This window comes from Salvelinus fontinalis, chromosome 10 (assembly GCF_029448725.1).
Source record: "Salvelinus fontinalis isolate EN_2023a chromosome 10, ASM2944872v1, whole genome shotgun sequence".
Taxonomy (NCBI): domain Eukaryota; kingdom Metazoa; phylum Chordata; class Actinopteri; order Salmoniformes; family Salmonidae; genus Salvelinus; species Salvelinus fontinalis.
In genome coordinates this window covers 34,129,244-34,146,766 of record NC_074674.1, presented here as the reverse complement: position 1 = coordinate 34,146,766, position 17,523 = coordinate 34,129,244, and the positions used below count along the sequence as shown (strand labels likewise).

Genomic DNA, 17,523 nt, shown 5'->3' with positions numbered 1-17,523 from the left:
CTTTGAGCCTTTCAGGATTTCCGTGTTTCCTGGAGGCGAGAATTGGCATAGAAAGGTGTTTTGATGTTCGACAGAGGCTTCAGATGTGGCTAAAACAGAGAGAGAGGGAGCGAAAGCGAGGGGGAGGGTGGGTTGAGGGAGCTCGCTGTGGTGGTCTAAGGTGAGCCGTCTGCCTGTGCTGGTGGAACCCGTCACGACCATGAAACCATAGAATCAGCAGAGCATATAGCTGTGTGTTCCTGACTGTTCCCATCTGAGGGAGAAGTGGTTTAGTCATGGGCAGGGAAGGACACCTTGTGTGGTTGTCAGGCTGGTTTAAGACGGTCCAGGCTGAGACGAGACTGTGTGTGCCCCAGAGGACGATGGCTGAGTGTGGGCTGATGGATGCCACTGATGCTGTGGAACTGGGTGCCTCCTCGCCGGGTGCTGATTTGATCTCGTCTCCATTCTTGAATGTACGCTGAAGCTTCTAGGGAGGTCACTGGGTCCCTTCTGTTTCACACTTACATAAACAAACACACACACACACACACACACACACACACACACACACACACACACACACACACACACACACACACACACACACACACACACACACACACACACACACACACACACACACACACACACACACACACACACACACACACACACACAGTGGTCCTTTGTAGCTCAGTTGGTAGAGCATGTCTCTTGTAACGCCAGTGTAATGGGTTTGATTCCCGAAACCACACATATGTAAAATGTATGAATGACTGTAGGTTTCTTGGATAAGACTGCTAAATGGCATTTACACATGAACATAACCCCCCCCCCCCCCCCCCCCCATAGTTAATGAAATGAATGACTGTAGGTTTCTTGGATAAGACTGCTAAATGGCATTTACACATGAACATAACCCCCCCCCCCCCCCCCCCCATAGTTAATGAATACATCTCCCCCATAGTTAATGAACACAGCTCCCCCAATAGTTAATGCACACAGCTCCCCCCATAGTTAATGCACACAACTCCCCCCATAGTTAATGAATACATCTCCCCCATAGTTAATGCACACAACTCCCCCCCCCCCATAGTTAATGCACACAACTCCCCCTCCCGTAGTTAATGCCCACAACTCCCCCACCCGTAGTTAATGCCCACAACTCCCCCCCCCTCCCGTAGTTAATGTCCACAACTCCCCCCCTGTAGTTAATGTCCACAACTCCCCCCCTGTAGTTAATGTCCACAACTCCCCCCCGTTGTTAATGCCCACAACTCCCCCCCTGTAGTTAATGCCCACAACTCCCCCGTAGTTAATGCCCACAACTCCCCCCGTAGTTAATGCCCACAACTCCCCCCCTGTAGTTAATGTCCACAACTCCCCCCCGTAGTTAATGCCCACAACTCCCCCCCTGTAGTTAATGTCCACAACTCCCCCCCCCTCCCGTAGTTAATGCCCACAACTCCCCTTCCCGTAGTTAATGCCCACAACTCCCCCCCTGTAGTTAATGTCCACAACTCCCCCCCGTTGTTAATGCCCACAACTCCCCCCTGTAGTTAATGTCCACAACTCCCCCCCGTAGTTAATGCCCACAACTCCCCCCCGTAGTTAATGTCCACAACTCCCCCACCCATAGTTAATGCCCAGAACTCCCCCCCGTAGTTAATGTCCACAACTCCCCCCCGTAGTTAATGCCCACAACTCCCCCCTGTAGTTAATGCCCACAAATCCCCCCATAGTTAATGCCCACAACTCCCCCCCCCGTAGTTAATGCCCCCAACTCCCCCCGTAGTTAATGTCCACAACACCCCCCCCGTAGTTAATGTCCACAACTCCCCCCATAGTTAATGTCCACAACACCCCCCCCCCCCCGTAGTTAATGTCCACAACCCCCCCCCCCCGTAGTTAATGTCCACAACTCCCCCCGTAGTTAATGCCCACAACTCCCCCCCCCCGTAGTTAATGCCCACAACTCCCCCCGTAGTTAATGCCCACAACTCCCCCCCCTCGTAGTTAATGCCCACAACTCCCCCCGTAGTTAATGCCCACAACACCCCCCCCGTAGTTAATGCCCACAACTCCCCCCGTAGTTAATGCCCACAACACCCCCCCCCCGTAGTTAATGCCCACAACACCCCCCCGTAGTCAATGCCCACAACTCCCCCCCGTAGTTAATATCCACAACTCCCCCCCGTAGTTAATGCCCACAACCCCCCCGTAGTTAATGCCCACAACCCCCCCGTAGTTAATGTCCACAACTCCCCCCCGTAGTTAATGTCCACAACTCCCCCCCGTAGTTAATGCCCACAACCCCCCCGTAGTTAATGCCCACAACCCCCCCGTAGTTAATGTCCACAACTCCCCCCCGTAGTTAATGTCCACAACTCCCCCCCCCGTAGATAATGCCCGCAACTCCCCCCCTGTAGTTAATACCCACAACTACCCCCCCGTAGTTAATGTCCACAACCCCCCCCCCGTTGTTAATGTCCACAACTCCCCCCATAGTTAATGAACACAACTCCCCCCCATAGGTAATGCACCCCCCCCATAGTTAATGCACCCCCCCCCCCATAGTTAATGCCCACAACTCCCCCACCCGTAGTTAATGCCCACAACTCCCCCCCGTAGTTAATGCCCACAACTCCCCCTCCCGTAGTTAATGCCCACAACTCCCCCCCATATTTAATGAACACAACTCCCCCCCATAGGTAATGCACCCCCCCCATAGTTAATGCACCCCCCCCCCCATAGTTAATGAACACAACTCCCCCCCATTGTTAATGCACACAACTCCACCCCATAGTTAATGCACTCAACTCCCCCCATAGTTAATGCACACAACTCCCCCCATAGTTAATGCACACAACTCCCCCCATAGTTAATGCACACAACTCCCCCCATAGTTAATGCACTCAACTCCCCCCATAGTTAATGCACACAACTCCCCCCATAGTTAATGCACACAACTCCACCCCATAGTTAATGCACTCAACTCCCCCCATAGTTAATGCACACAACTCCCCCCATAGTTAATGCACACAACTCCCCCCATAGTTAATGCACAGAAATGCTTTTCAACTCATGCTTTTCGGTTGTTGGCCATGATCTGTACTGCCCACAACTAATGCCCACAACTCCCCCCCCCCCCCCCCGTAGTTAATGCCCACAACTCCCCCCGTAGTTAATGCCTACAACTCCCCCCCCCTCGTAGTTAATGCCCACAACTCCCCCCGTAGTTAATGCCCACAACACCCCCCCGTAGTTAATGCCCACAACACCCCCCCGTAGTTAATGCCCACAACACCCCCCCCCGTAGTTAATGTCCACAACTCCCCCCATAGTTATTGTCCACAACACCCCCCCCCCCCGTAGTTAATGTCCACAACCCCCCCCCCCCCGTAGTTAATGTCCACAAATCTCCCCAAAGTTAATGCCCACAACTCCCCCCCCCCGTAGTTAATGCCCACAACTCCCCCCGTAGTTAATGCCCACAACTCCCCCCCCTCGTAGTTAATGCCCACAACTCCCCCCGTAGTTAATGCCCACAACACCCCCCCCGTAGTTAATGCCCACAACTCCCCCCGTAGTTAATGCCCACAACACCCCCCCCCCGTAGTTAATGCCCACAACACCCCCCCGTAGTCAATGCCCACAACTCCCCCCCGTAGTTAATATCCACAACTCCCCCCCGTAGTTAATGCCCACAACCCCCCCGTAGTTAATGCCCACAACCCCCCCGTAGTTAATGTCCACAACTCCCCCCCGTAGTTAATGTCCACAACTCCCCCCCGTAGTTAATGCCCACAACCCCCCCGTAGTTAATGCCCACAACCCCCCCGTAGTTAATGTCCACAACTCCCCCCCGTAGTTAATGTCCACAACTCCCCCCCGTAGATAATGCCCGCAACTCCCCCCCTGTAGTTAATGCCCACAACTACCCCCCCGTAGTTAATGTCCACAACCCCCCCCCGTAGTTAATGTCCACAACTCCCCCCATAGTTAATGCCCACAACTCCCCCCCGTAGTTAATGCCCACAACTCCCCCACCCGTAGTTAATGCCCACAACTCCCCCCCGTAGTTAATGCCCACAACTCCCCCTCCCGTAGTTAATGCCCACAACTCCCCCCCATAGTTAATGAACACAACTCCCCCCCATAGGTAATGCACCCCCCCCATAGTTAATGCACCCCCCCCCATAGTTAATGAACACAACTCCCCCCCATTGTTAATGCACACAACTCCACCCCATAGTTAATGCACTCAACTCCCCCCATAGTTAATGCACACAACTCCCCCCATAGTTAATGCACACAACTCCCCCCATAGTTAATGCACACAACTCCCCCCATAGTTAATGCACTCAACTCCCCCCATAGTTAATGCACACAACTCCCCCCATAGTTAATGCACACAACTCCACCCCATAGTTAATGCACTCAACTCCCCCCATAGTTAATGCACACAACTCCCCCCATAGTTAATGCACACAACTCCCCCCATAGTTAATGCACAGAAATGCTTTTCAACTCATGCTTTTCGGTTGTTGGCCATGATCTGTACTGCCCACAACTAATGCCCACAACTCCCCCCCCCCCGTAGTTAATGCCCACAACTCCCCCCGTAGTTAATGCCTACAACTCCCCCCCCCTCGTAGTTAATGCCCACAACTCCCCCCGTAGTTAATGCCCACAACACCCCCCCGTAGTTAATGCCCACAACACCCCCCCGTAGTTAATGCCCACAACACCCCCCCGTAGTTAATGCCCACAACACCCCCCCATAGTTAATGCCCACATCCCCCCCCCGTAGTTAATGCCCACAACTCCCCCACCCGTAGTTAATGCCCACAACTCCCCCCCGTAGTTAATGCCCACAACCCCCCCGTAGTTAATGCCCACAACCCCCCCGTAGTTAATGTCCACAACTCCCCCCCCGTAGTTAATGTCCACAACTCCCCCCATAGTTAATGCCCACAACTCCCCCACCCGTAGTTAATGCCCACAACCCCCCCGTAGTTAATGTCCACAACTCCCCCCCCGTAGTTAATGTCCACAACTCCCCCCATATTTAATGCCCACAACTCCCCCCCGTAGTTAATGTCCACAACTCCCCCCCCCCCCCCCCGTAGTTAATGCCCACAACAACTCCCCCCCTGTAGTTAATGTCCACATCTCCCCCACCCGTAGTTAATGCCCACAACACCCCCGTAGTTAATGCCCACAACTCCCCCCCGTAGTTAATGCCCACAACAACTCCCCCCCTGTAGTTAATGTCCACATCTCCCCCACCCGTAGTTAATGCCCACAACTCCCCCCCGTAGTTAATGCCCACAACACAACTCCCCCCCATAGGTAATCCACCCCCCCCCCATAGTTAATGCACCCCCCCCCCCCATAGTTAATGAACACAACTCCCCCCCATTGTTAATGCACACAACTCCACCCCATAGTTAATGCACTCAACTCCCCCCATAGTTAATGCACACAACTCCCCCCATAGTTAATGCACTCAACTCCCCCCATAGTTAATGCACACAACTCCCCCCATAGTTAATGCACACAACTCCCCCCATAGTTAATGCACACAACTCCCCCCATAGTTAATGCACACAACTCCCCCCATAGTTAATGCACAGAAATGCTTTTCAACTCATGCTTTTCGGTTGTTGGCCATGATCTGTACTGTTTCAGCCCTTAATGGGATCTCACCTCATTGTTATCTACTGGGCCAACCCTCAACGTCTGATAGTAAGGGGCTTGGTACGGTAGAGAGGCATGTTTGTGGAGTAGTTGTGAAGAGTCCTCAGTGTGAAGTGTTGTTGAAACAGACATAGACCACCACTGTGGCCTGACTGCCTGACTCCTCAGCACTGCTGATGATGGCTAATGGGAACCAACAGTTACTTTAGCACTCAACTAAGTGTCAAGTGCCAAATCTGATTTCAATGTTGTGGTTAACCTTCAGTGTTAAGTGCCTACCCTTTCAAAGGAAATTGAAATTGGATAACTGACTGTGTGTGTGTGTGTTCCCCAGTGAGCATGACGTGGGGGAGGATGACATCTACGACTGTGTTCCCTGTGAGGATGATGGAGATGACATCTACGAGGACATCATCAAGGTGGAAGTACGACAACCCATGGTGAGAGCTTTGTGTTGGCTTGTGTTTATGTCATTCTCTGCGTGTCTCTTTATCCGTGTGCATGGGTGTGTCTGTCTCTGTGTGTGTGTGACCTCTCTGCCTTATGATGCTATCTATCTGTCGGTGTGTGTTCTGCCCTGCTCATCTGCTGTGTTTTCCCTTCCTGACGCTGCAGATCAGATACATGCAGGTAAGTGCCCTGCCTCACCGACCTGTCATCCGGCTCTATCCAACAGTCTGTCTGAGACTGACGTGTCCCACAACCCCCTTCCCCTCAGATCAATGACCTACAGTACAGCACAGCTCAAGGGAAACCCTATCTGCCCCTATGTGTGTGTGACTCACCGTGACGTCAACATATCACCGTCAACAACATGACAGTCTCTCTGTGTGACGTCATCAAAAGCCGCCACATGCCAGATCAAAACCCCGATACAGCCTCTCAATAAAACGCTGCTGTCATCAGTTCCTATGGCAGCTCTGTAGCGGTGCTCCCTGGTTGGGTGGTTGTTTTCTATTACCCAGCTGGATCTGGGCCTGGGAGTCTCTAATTGGCTGTGGTTTGACTTGATTATCCCCGTATTGTATTATCAGAACTGCTAATTAACATTCAGCCCGGTTCCAGATGACACAATAGAATGAATACTCCTCTCAACACAACAACCAAGACTGTTGAAAGACAATTGAGACAGAGATGATGTCAGAGATTTTTGCACGTTCGTATTATTATTCACAGATGTTTTTTATTTATATACATTTTTCAACTGTCTCTCAGTGTTGCATTGCGTGGTGATTCACTGATCTGATGCTGTTAGGCTAGCCAGCCTCCCACTCCTCTCCCCGCTACCCCCCAGCCGTAGGCCTCATGAGAAGCCCCCACAAACCGTAGACCCTATGAGTAATGCTCTGTGTTCCTCTGTTTGTTTTCCCTGTACTCGTTCTCCTCCTCTCCCTAATGGCGGGCCTGTTTGCGTGGCTAAATAAGTCTGGATGTGGCGGGCGGCTGCGTTTGCCTTGGCCGTTCCACGCTCCCCGGGTTGTCTCTGCTCTCCTCTGCTCTGTGGCTGGCCCCAGATGTTCCCCTGATACAGAGCTACATACACAGATGTTCATTAGCACTTGGCCAGCCAGCAGTCAACTCATACAAAACCCGGCTCCAGTGTTTATGTCACCGCTTTCCCACAACACGGACAATCGGCTCGCATTACACAACCTGGTCCCAGCAATTACAGTTCATCAGAAGTATCATATTCTATTGGATCATGTAGGAGAGCAGTGAGGAGGGAGAATTGGGATCATTTCATAAAAAATGCCCATCAAATTCCCATTGAGGGGTTTGGATGCAGTCCTGAGGGGCCTGTGGGGGTGGCGGGCTCTGTTCTGTTTACAGTCACAACTCCCTATTGGCAGCTGAAACTCAAAGGGGAAATACATTGCGTCCTTCGTGTGTCCTTGTTACCTCATTCATTCGGCAGATGTTGAAGTCCATTTGGATGATGAGTAGTGTACATTGTATAGACTGGTAAACAGTGTATACAGGATGTGTACAGTACAATATGATTTGCAATAAAGACCTTGTCAGAGCATGACTAAATAGCAGCCCCATGCATTTGAGACCCATCATTAGACAATTAGCCACATGAACTACATTGTCAGTGACGTGTCATACAATGACAAAATGACAGCCCAGCATCAGTTCTCCTGCCGTTAATTACCTCCACAGAAAATGGGCATGACAGAAGACGACAAGAGAAACTGCTGCTTAGTGGAGATCCAGGAGACTGAGGCCAAGTACTACAAGACGCTGGAGGACATTGAGAAGGTGGGTGAGGGACGGAGGTGGGGAGAAGTTGTGTGTGTGCGGTGGGTGGCTGGCAGTGTTGGTTGTAGCTTTCTGCTAGAGTAGGTATGTTTTGTCACGTCTGACACAGGCAGGGAGCGGTGTGGAAATGTCAGCTATTGGCAGGTTCATTGGAGAGGACAAATGTCAGTGGAGCAGGTCGATGGGCTTATTATTGGCACGGTCCCATGGGAAGAGACCGATCCCCAGGGCTCTATGGATATACACTCGCGCCCACACACATACACACATACACACACACACACACACACACACACACACACACACACACACACACACACACACACACACACACACACACACACACACACACACACACACACACACACACACACACACACACACACACACACACAGTTCTCCCAAGGTTGTAAATGATGTTTAGATCAGAGGATAAACAGCAGCTTCTCCATGATGAGAAATATATTCTTGTCAATAATATCCACTGGTTCCATTAGACTAAAGGTGTGTTTGTGTTTGCTGAGCCAATTAAACCAGAATCACTTTCTTATAATCAGAGGACTTGTTTGGGCTTGATTGAGTTGGGGTTAATAAAGCTGTCATCTCTTCATTGCATTTTAATAGATCTATTTGTTATCATTAAGATTATGTCATGTGACAAGCATACAATGACGTTAGTCAAACAACAGGGAAAGTGTGCGCCAGTTAGCATCGGTTTAGCAAACACAATCAGTGCTCGGCATTCACAGCATGTCATGGGCCATCTAAACGGACGGCTCGCACGCCTCCCTGTGTCTAAGAGAGGGATTAGGCTAGCAACACGAGAAGTACCACGTTCTAGTGAAGTCTGTTTTGAGATGTATTTTCCTTGGTGCCTAGCGGATGCCATTGAATTGAACCGGTGTTTTATTCACACCTTTACACGACCACCGATGTATCTACAATATCAACGGCTTGAGTCAAGCACAACTCTACTGTAGAGATGGAGGATCTTCATTTGACCGATATTGTCACCGTAAAATAATTGAACGTTTAGTCCATAATGTTGATTGATCGGTGGTTAGGCTATCAGCTGGCCAAAAGTAGGCTACATGAAAAGTGCAATACTGTTAATGTAACCGTGTGTTAGAGTGCATTTTCCAGTTTATTTATGTAAATCATAAAGATAATCTGCATTTCCTGCGGTGCAGGAAAATTCTCAGCAACAAATCAAATTACCTGTGTATTTTAATTTCACTACTGCTGTTTTGGTATTGTACAGAATTATATGATTCCCCTGAAGCAAGTTCTAAGTCCACAAGACATGGGGGCCATCTTTGTAAATCTGGAGGTGAGTACTCGCTGGTGATGGTGGTGATGAGAGTGATCCTTGTGTCAGTGTTGATGGTAGAGGTTGTGTTAAGAAGTGTGCCACCACGCTAAGTGTGGTTGTGCTGGATCCATACAGGACGTGATCAAGGTCCACTCTGCTCTGCTGAGGGCCATCGACCTCAACATGGTGAGCGGAGGCAACGGTCTGGGGAAGATCTTCATAGACTTCAAGGAAAGGTTAGTAACCTCAAGGTGTGTGTTTGTGTGTGTGTGTGTGTGTGTGTGTGTGCGTGCGTGCGATCAGTATTCCCTGTGCTGCCCTTTGTGCATGCAGTTGGATTTAGATGCACGATTTCCTGATAAGACTGGCTAAATGGGATTCGTTTCAACAGAATAAGTCAATTATTTTATAACGCATGTAAGCAAATAGCTGACTGGGTCTGTAACACTGTAATAAAGAAAATAACCTAGTTAGGAGGATAGCAGCCTCTACATGTTCTGCGTTCTGTGTAGGGTCTGTATACTGTTGACATGGATTCCTGTCTTCTACTATGTTCATGAAACACAGTGGATAGAAGAGGAGGCAGTCGGAGTTCTAGAACACTCCAGCTGCAGTACAGTACTGTGGATGATGATTTGCATGCAAATGGTGGAGTGCTGTTGTGATTCCCGCTGCGCTGCTCACTAGGTAATTGTAATAATGGCTCTGGTAATGACGGGATGTAGCCATGACAGCCCTCCAGGAATGTTAGTCCTGATCCAGACTTATTCTGGGACATTCACATGGAGCTGGAGCCAAACCTCGGAAAGTATGTGTGTGTGTGTGTGTGTGTGTGTGTGTGTGTGTGTGTGTGTGTGTGTGTGTGTGTGTGTGTGTGTGTGTGTGTGTGTGTGTGTGTGTGTGTGTGTGTGTGTGTGTGTGTGTGTGTGTGTCTGTGTGTGTCTGTGTGTGTCTGTGTCTGTGTGTGTCTGTGTCTGTGTCTGTGTCTGTGTGAATGAGCATGTTTGTGTGTTTGTGTGCGTGTGTGAATGAGCATGTTTGTGTGCGTGCGTGTGTGAATGAGCATGTTTGTGTGTACACTGTGGATGGTGATCTGATTACAGTAAACACCTGGTAAGGGTGATGTACTGTATGCTTGCCGCCGTCCTCCCATCCCAAACAGACATCAGTGGATTTGTATAGTTTCAGTTTGTCAGATTGTGTAGGTAATTATCTCATTGCAAGGCTGCTCGGGGAGCTTGGAGAGCTGCATCCCAACAGAGCTAGCGTGACGGCAACGACACTCTCTATCCCAATCTCCACCCTCACTACCTCCCCAAACACAAACTCCTCCTCCCCATCTTGCTGACACTGCTGATCTGATTGAGCTGTCCGTAGAGCTCAACTCTCTCACGCTATGCTAAACCAGGCCTGTGATGTGGGCTCTTCACTAATACATTACTGAAATACTACACTTTTAGGTCACTACACAGCTCCTAGTTATGGCCCACGGTCTAGTTATGGGCCACCGCTTGGTCTGCCAGCTGATGCTACTTAAGGCCAGGCTTCCACATTACTATGCTGTGTAGGATTAGAGTTGTGACTTGTAGAAGGTTCAACTTCCTACACAGCATAGTAATGTGGAAGCCTGGCCTTAAGTAGCATCAGCTGGCAGACCAAGCGGTGGCCCATGACTAGACCGTGGGCCATAAGCAGGAGCTGATGCTGTTTAGCAACAGGCTAAACAGCTCTTTCCTCCCGCCCTCCCATCACCAGGCCATTGAAAGATGTCAATGACAGGAAATGTTAATATTTACCTTCTGTGACATTCTACTGAATGTGGAGCAAGAGGGATTTTGGGGTAAATTATTAATTTGATTTACACAGTGCTGTGCTGAGCTGTGCGTCAGCTGCCTTTGGTATTCAGAAGATGATTGACAGACAAACTCCTGTTGTTTCACGATGAGTGGCTGGCTCTCTACCCGGTAACAGAGCCTGGAGAACCAGGGATTTGGCACCACTCAGATGGATCTATTCTCATAAAAGCCCCTTGTCGATTGGTTCTAAGGACCCGGCTTCGTTTAATTAATGTTGTTATCTCCGCTTCTAAGTCCCAGTGACCTTTGCAACAATAGGCCAGATTTGTCCTTTCTCTTTGAGAAATGAATAAAAAGCTTTTCAAGTTGTCATTGCTGCGCCCAGTGAATGATGAAAATGTCAATGTTCTCCACAGCACTGCAGCTAATGGCAGCTTTTCTAAAAGGTGCTAAGGCTTGGTGACGGGCTTAATGTACTGTTTAGAGGAAGGCAGACTACTTTTTAAAGTGTTCCCCATGTTGGTTTCCCATACCTTACATTGGCGTCTTGCCACTTTTCCCAAACCCAAACTCATTTCCGGAGTATTCCGCACCCCTGATAACACTGTAATATGTACTTAGAGGCAAACAGAGAAGTGTTTCACCAGAGGGCGCCGCCAGCGTTCCCCTCCATTTGCTGTGTGCTGGATTTGTTCAGTGGAGGTGAGGAGGTCCCAATGCTTCGTGTCAGACAATATTATTACCTCTCTCTGCAGCCTGTCACTTCTGGTTTGCTGGGAGATTTCCTCGCCAGCCTGACACTGTATCCCAATGCCACTGCAGACTCCCTACAGAGGTGGGGAGAGCAGTAACTCCAAATTGTATTTTCTCTGAAATAATGTGCATGATGGCGTTCCCATAATGAGAGACTGTGTAGCTGCAGCAGGGGCGATATTACTGACCGGAAGAGAGAGAGGAGGAATTTAAAGAGGGAATTTACACTGCACTGACTGAGGAACATGTCCCTCTCTCCCACGGGAGACCTCAGTCTAAAGTGACTGTGGCGTTTAGGGGTGGTTTCCACAACACGTTTACCGTCCATCTTCCACCTTCACTCCCTCTCTCTTGTCCCTCTCTAGTACTTTAGGCAGTTGGAACTGTACTGAACTATGGCCATATGAATACAACCCTAGACTGTTTGGTTCTTGCCGTTGTCACATCGCAGTAGGACATTTAGTCTAGGACACGTCTTGACAGGCGCTGCTACCCCCGAGACTGGCAGGCAACAGAGGCCAAGTGAATCAGGACTTTTTCCGCTTCACTTCAACACCTTTTCCCCATGACACGTCAAGCTCTTTGAGGGCCTGGCAGAAGCCGTCCTGTAGACAAAGTGCTGCTTGAACATCACAGAGAGCTCATTCCCTTCGGGGCTTTGATCCATGCTGTCGACTGTCTAAAATAGAATCATCATCATCCAGTCTGTATGGCCATTAGAACATTGTTTGGTTAACAGAACCCTCATTACATTCATTTCCGTCCAATTATGCATTAGTTTATATGAGAGAGATGTAATGAAGGGAATGTGTTCATGAGCAATCGTCTGTACAGTCCATGGTGTTTCTGTGGTGTTGAGGTCTGCTTTATACAGTGGTGGCTCATATTGTTTTACCAGTCCGTCCTGTGAGTTATCCTTACCACTCTTGGATCAGTTTCTCTACTCTTAACATGACGTTTTAGGGTTAGCTTAAGAGTTGAATTGCACAGATTCATAAACCCCGTTACAATGCCTACTATTGACCAAGGCCCCCTTTAAATGTCTGTTTCATTCCTTTCCTCTACGAGAGAGAGAGAGAGCGAGAGAGAGAGCGTGAGAGAGAGAGAGAGAGAGAGAGCGTGAGAGAAAGAGACTGAGTCACTCACTCAATCACTCCTAGAGCAAAGGAATGAAACATAGAAATTTAAAGGGAAAGAGAAAAGAGAAGTAGTACCTGTTGGTTTCTAAGGGATCTTAACTGCACATGTCTCCCAGTGAGATGTGTCCAGACATCAGGAGAGGCTGTGCCTGTCAGTGTCTCAGGGGCTAATTATGTCTGTGTGTGTACATGGCTTTGTGTGTGTGTGTGCAGTCATCTGTGTGTGTGCAAACAGTATGTTTGTGTGTGTGTGTAATCATCCCCTTTGTTCCACTGCCTGTATCTGGGAAAACAAAGACAGTGACTCTCCTTTAGAACTGGAGCAACAAGAAAGCCTGTTATTAGAGGGGTCTGTAAGTATTAGCATTAGCACTGTGACACGTCCTCTCTGCTGTGTCATTGTCAGAGCAGGCCCTGTGTCCCATGTTGAGGCCTGTCACTGAGCAGGGGACAAATATCTCTGTTAGGATGGCCTATGTTCGCCGCCTCTCCTGCCTGGTTTTGGGGTGTTTTTAGTGGTGGTGGAGGAGCTCCAGAAAGTGGGCCCTCAGGCACAGAGGCACTGTCCCAGACACACTACACAGGCTACAGGAAACCCTGCTGTGAACGTTGCCTAACCCCCGACCAACTCTTCCTCTCTTGTGCAGGTTTTTCATCTGTCTCCTCCTGTTTTCTCTATATCTTTCTCCCTCGCCCCCCTGCTTTCTGTCTTTCTTTCTGTCTGTCTGTCTGTCTGTCTGTCTGTCTGTCTGTCTGTCTGTCTGTCTGTCTGTCTGTCTGTCTGTCTTATTCTTCTTATATCCAAAAGGATTCAAAACCTTGTGTCTAGTCTCAGTGTGTGTCTAATGTACCCGTAATCCATTGTCTCACACTCTCATCACTATCACTTTTCCCACCAGTCCCTCTACCTTCAACATCACACTCCTGAAATGGCCTCGTAAAATAAGACCTTCATGTTCAATTAGGACTGTGACACGTGTCATTAGAGGGTGTGGCTGACACCTGTCCCCGGACCCTCAGGATGCTGAATCTAACTGCCTCTGCCTGGCTGCTGTCTCATTATTGACCAAGGCCGCCATTAATCTTCATGAGAGGAGAGGAGCTGTCTCCCTGGTTGTGGATCAGGCCCTAATCATGCCCTTGTTAGCCCCAGGCCTCGCTGTCTCTGACCCAGGCCCAGGCAGAGAGCCTCACAGTGGGTGGCCATAGCTACGTTGCTTGGCCTGAGTTCCAACCATCCAGTCATTACTGGGGTTTAGGGATGGAGAGAGCCGGCCAGAAAGTCAGACACTGGATGACTCATCCCTACTCATGGGGATCTAGTTATTTTGTGATTGTTGAAAGCGATACGGAGAGGTTGGATAAGTTAGTAGGCATTGTAAGTGGGTTTGTGCAATCTGCAGGTGCTGAGTTAGGCAGTTTGTTTCTGTAAGAGGCTTGGGGAAGGAAGTGGGTAGGGTAGTTCCTATTGTCAAAGCACTCTATTAGTGGCTTATGCTGTAAGTTGAGGATTAAGTTAAAAGGTTTAGTGAAGTTCTGTAGTAGTTGAATTGAAAGAAGAAGATATCCACCGTTGTTTTAAAATATGGGAGACGTCTCCCAGCTCTCTGTAGCAGTGCTCTTGTCACCGTCAAGGATCTGTCAGAGACATGATTAGACCTTAAAAATGGCAGCTCTGCTCCGCTCCAAATGAAGAGAGAGACTGTCAAAAGCGTCAGAGGGGTTTGGCGCTGCCCATCATGCCAATGCCCTACTTTGAAAAAGGAGAGAGAGAAATCTGTGCCACGCGCAGTGCCATCCTCTAGGCAAGATTACTTTGGACTCGTTCCTGGATGAAGCGATCTGTGTCAGGTGCCCATTATGCCATCTAATGAACGTGCCCTTCATACCCTCACTGGCCCAAATGAACACACTTTCTGCCTAAGAGAACTCTTCTAAGCAATATATTAGAATCACTATCTTTCATTAGTGTACAATAATTAAACTATAATTATGACTTATTGGGTAGACTCGTGTATTCTTCAAAATATTGCCCTGGCTTTACACTTCATGTATTACTTTCCTATTAATATATGCATTTTACATCTGCCCCCTATGGTGGAAAATGGGTCACCCACTGAATTGTTTAATACTGTAGTAATTATTTGATATCTGCCTCTGTTAGCATGGCTTACTCCTCCTTAGTGGGAAAGGCCCAATGTGCTATTACCTAATAAACTGGTCCTTAGAGTCCAAAGCATATTGGTCTATGATGAACTGTGTTGATATTGTGTACCCTTTGCAGGAACCCTACAATAGAATACAGTATATGCTTGTAATAAAACCGTAAGAGTGAGAATAATGGTGGTGATGTAATGTTGTGTGCAGGTTGCTGATCTACGGCCAGTACTGCAGCCACATGGAGACCGCTCAGAAGACACTGGATGAGCTCATCACCACGCGGGAGGATGTCAAGATGAAAGTAGAGGTACACTAACCACACACACACACACACATATACCATCACCCTCCATCACCATCACCCACCATATATAATCACCATCACCCTCCATCACCATCACCCACCATATATAATCACCATCACCCACCATCACCACCCAGCTGATATCTGCCTAACATTGGAGCAAAGTTGCTTCAAAACCAGCCTTGGTGTTTTGAATCATTCCATTTTACAATGATAGTTTGGCTTCCATCTAAAGCTACTATACTGTAATAGGACAAACAGCAGTGTCCTGCAAGATCTGATAAACCTGGAATCCCCTGCTGGATCAAATCATGGCCCACTGCTGGCCCAGCCATGCTGCTGGGTTGCACAATTCCGAGTTTTTATCTCTGACCCAGTTCCCAACTAGTGTCAGTAGAAGACAGGTCCCTAGGTCCCGGCCCTGAGGCCTGGGGATGTCCTCCTAACACAGTGAAACTCGCGCAGAGATCTACAGCACAGTACTGTACTAACTCCCCTCTGTCACTGAGGGACAAGTACCTCCCGGTCAGCCCTAACCACACTAATACATCCTTACCACGGCTGATTGCAGCTGACTGTCTGGAAATAAAACCAAAGGCCACTGGAAGGCTTTGAGAGTGTCCGAGAGAGGACACAGAAAACTTCAACTAGTAACTTCTCTGTAGAAAAACGAAACTCAAACCAAAATCAGAAGTGACGATAGGAGAAGGGTAGTTACTAGTGATAGAAGGCTAGCTCTGTGGTGAAGTGGGGAATTAGGGTACATTAGATTAGGGTGTAGGATAGGGGGAAAGCCTGATATTGGGTCTGGGAGCTGTTGACATAATGGAGATATTATCACCCTGTTATCTGACATATAGAAGGAGGGCTTTGGAATTGATTCTCCCTGCTCAGCCTCACTCTCGGAGCATTCACACACACACATGCATGCGCACACACACACACACACACACACACACACACACACACACACACACACACACACACACACACACACACACACACACACACACACACACACACACACACACACACACACACACACACACACACACACACACACACACACACACACACACACACTGACAACAATGTGGCTTTTAAAGTGGATTAGAATCAGAGTTATCCCCTCAGGAGAGAGAGAGACATCAGGCCTGATAATCCCAGTGAACAATGAACGTCTCTTTCTGTAGAGCAGAGGAAAGCATTCAGTATCTACTGGGTTACGATGGCTCATGGTCTGACTCAATGCATTATAATGCAGCTGTATGGCTCGTTGTTTATCTTTTCAGTAGCAAGGACGTTGTTATGGCTATTATTCAGAGAGAGGGAGGAATGTGTTTTTCTTTCTTATACAGTGGAGGAATGTGTTTTTCTTTCTTATACAGTGGAGGAATGTGTTTTTCTTTCTTATACAGTGGAGGAATGTGCGTATCAGTCTGAATGGCTTGGTGTAGTTGTTGTCTAAGTGGTAGGGGCTAGGGACACACAGCTGTTGTCTAAGTGGTAGGGGCTAGGGACACACAGCTGTTGTCTAAGTGGTAGGGGCTAGGGACACACAGCTGTTGTCTAAGTGGTAGGGGCTAGGGACACACAGCTGTTGTCTAAGTGGTAGGGGCTAGGGACACACAGCTGTTGTCTAAGTGGTAGGGGCTAGGGACACACAGCTGTTGTCTAAGTGGTAGGGGCTAGGGACACACAGCTGTTGGTACTGTTGTTGGAATGCACTATTTTATTTGACACCCCCAAGTTTTCTGAGCAAAAATATTATCTTCTTGCGGTCAATTTGCGGTATAGAAATGTTTGTATTGTGTTCCGGCCCCCTGACCACCCATTCAAGAAAAGAATCAGCCTGCGTCTAGTGCGTCTGCGTCTGAATCTGCGTCTGAGTCTAGTGGATGATCCCTGGTCTACACAGTTCCATGTTCTGATACATTGTAGGAATGCATTATATACTGAACAAAAATATAAATGCAAAATGTAAAGTGTTGGTCCATATTTCATGAGCTGAAATAAAAGATCCCAGAAATGTTCCATACACACAAAAAGCATATTTCTCTCAAATTTGTTTACATCCCTGTTAGTGAGCATTTCTCCTTTGCCAAGACAATC

The 17,523-nt window shown here is 48.6% G+C and overlaps 1 protein-coding gene across 15 annotated transcripts in view; it reads left to right on the top strand.

Moving 5' to 3' along the window:
* The window catches only part of LOC129864066 (guanine nucleotide exchange factor VAV2-like), a 249,802-nt gene that overhangs the window by 211,906 nt on the left and 20,373 nt on the right, over positions 1-17,523 (top strand). For 11 of the 15 annotated variants that reach the window (XM_055936630.1, XM_055936635.1, XM_055936629.1 and 8 more), the window contains exons 5-10: positions 6,020-6,125; positions 6,301-6,315; positions 7,849-7,947; positions 9,209-9,277; positions 9,395-9,495; positions 15,315-15,414. In XM_055936630.1, coding sequence (XP_055792605.1) covers positions 6,020-6,125; positions 6,301-6,315; positions 7,849-7,947; positions 9,209-9,277; positions 9,395-9,495; positions 15,315-15,414 — 490 coding nt within the window. The remainder of the gene's footprint in view (positions 1-6,019; positions 6,126-6,300; positions 6,316-7,848; positions 7,948-9,208; positions 9,278-9,394; positions 9,496-15,314; positions 15,415-17,523) is intronic. The other 4 variants (XM_055936637.1, XM_055936632.1, XM_055936636.1 and 1 more) reach the window with 1 other exon arrangement.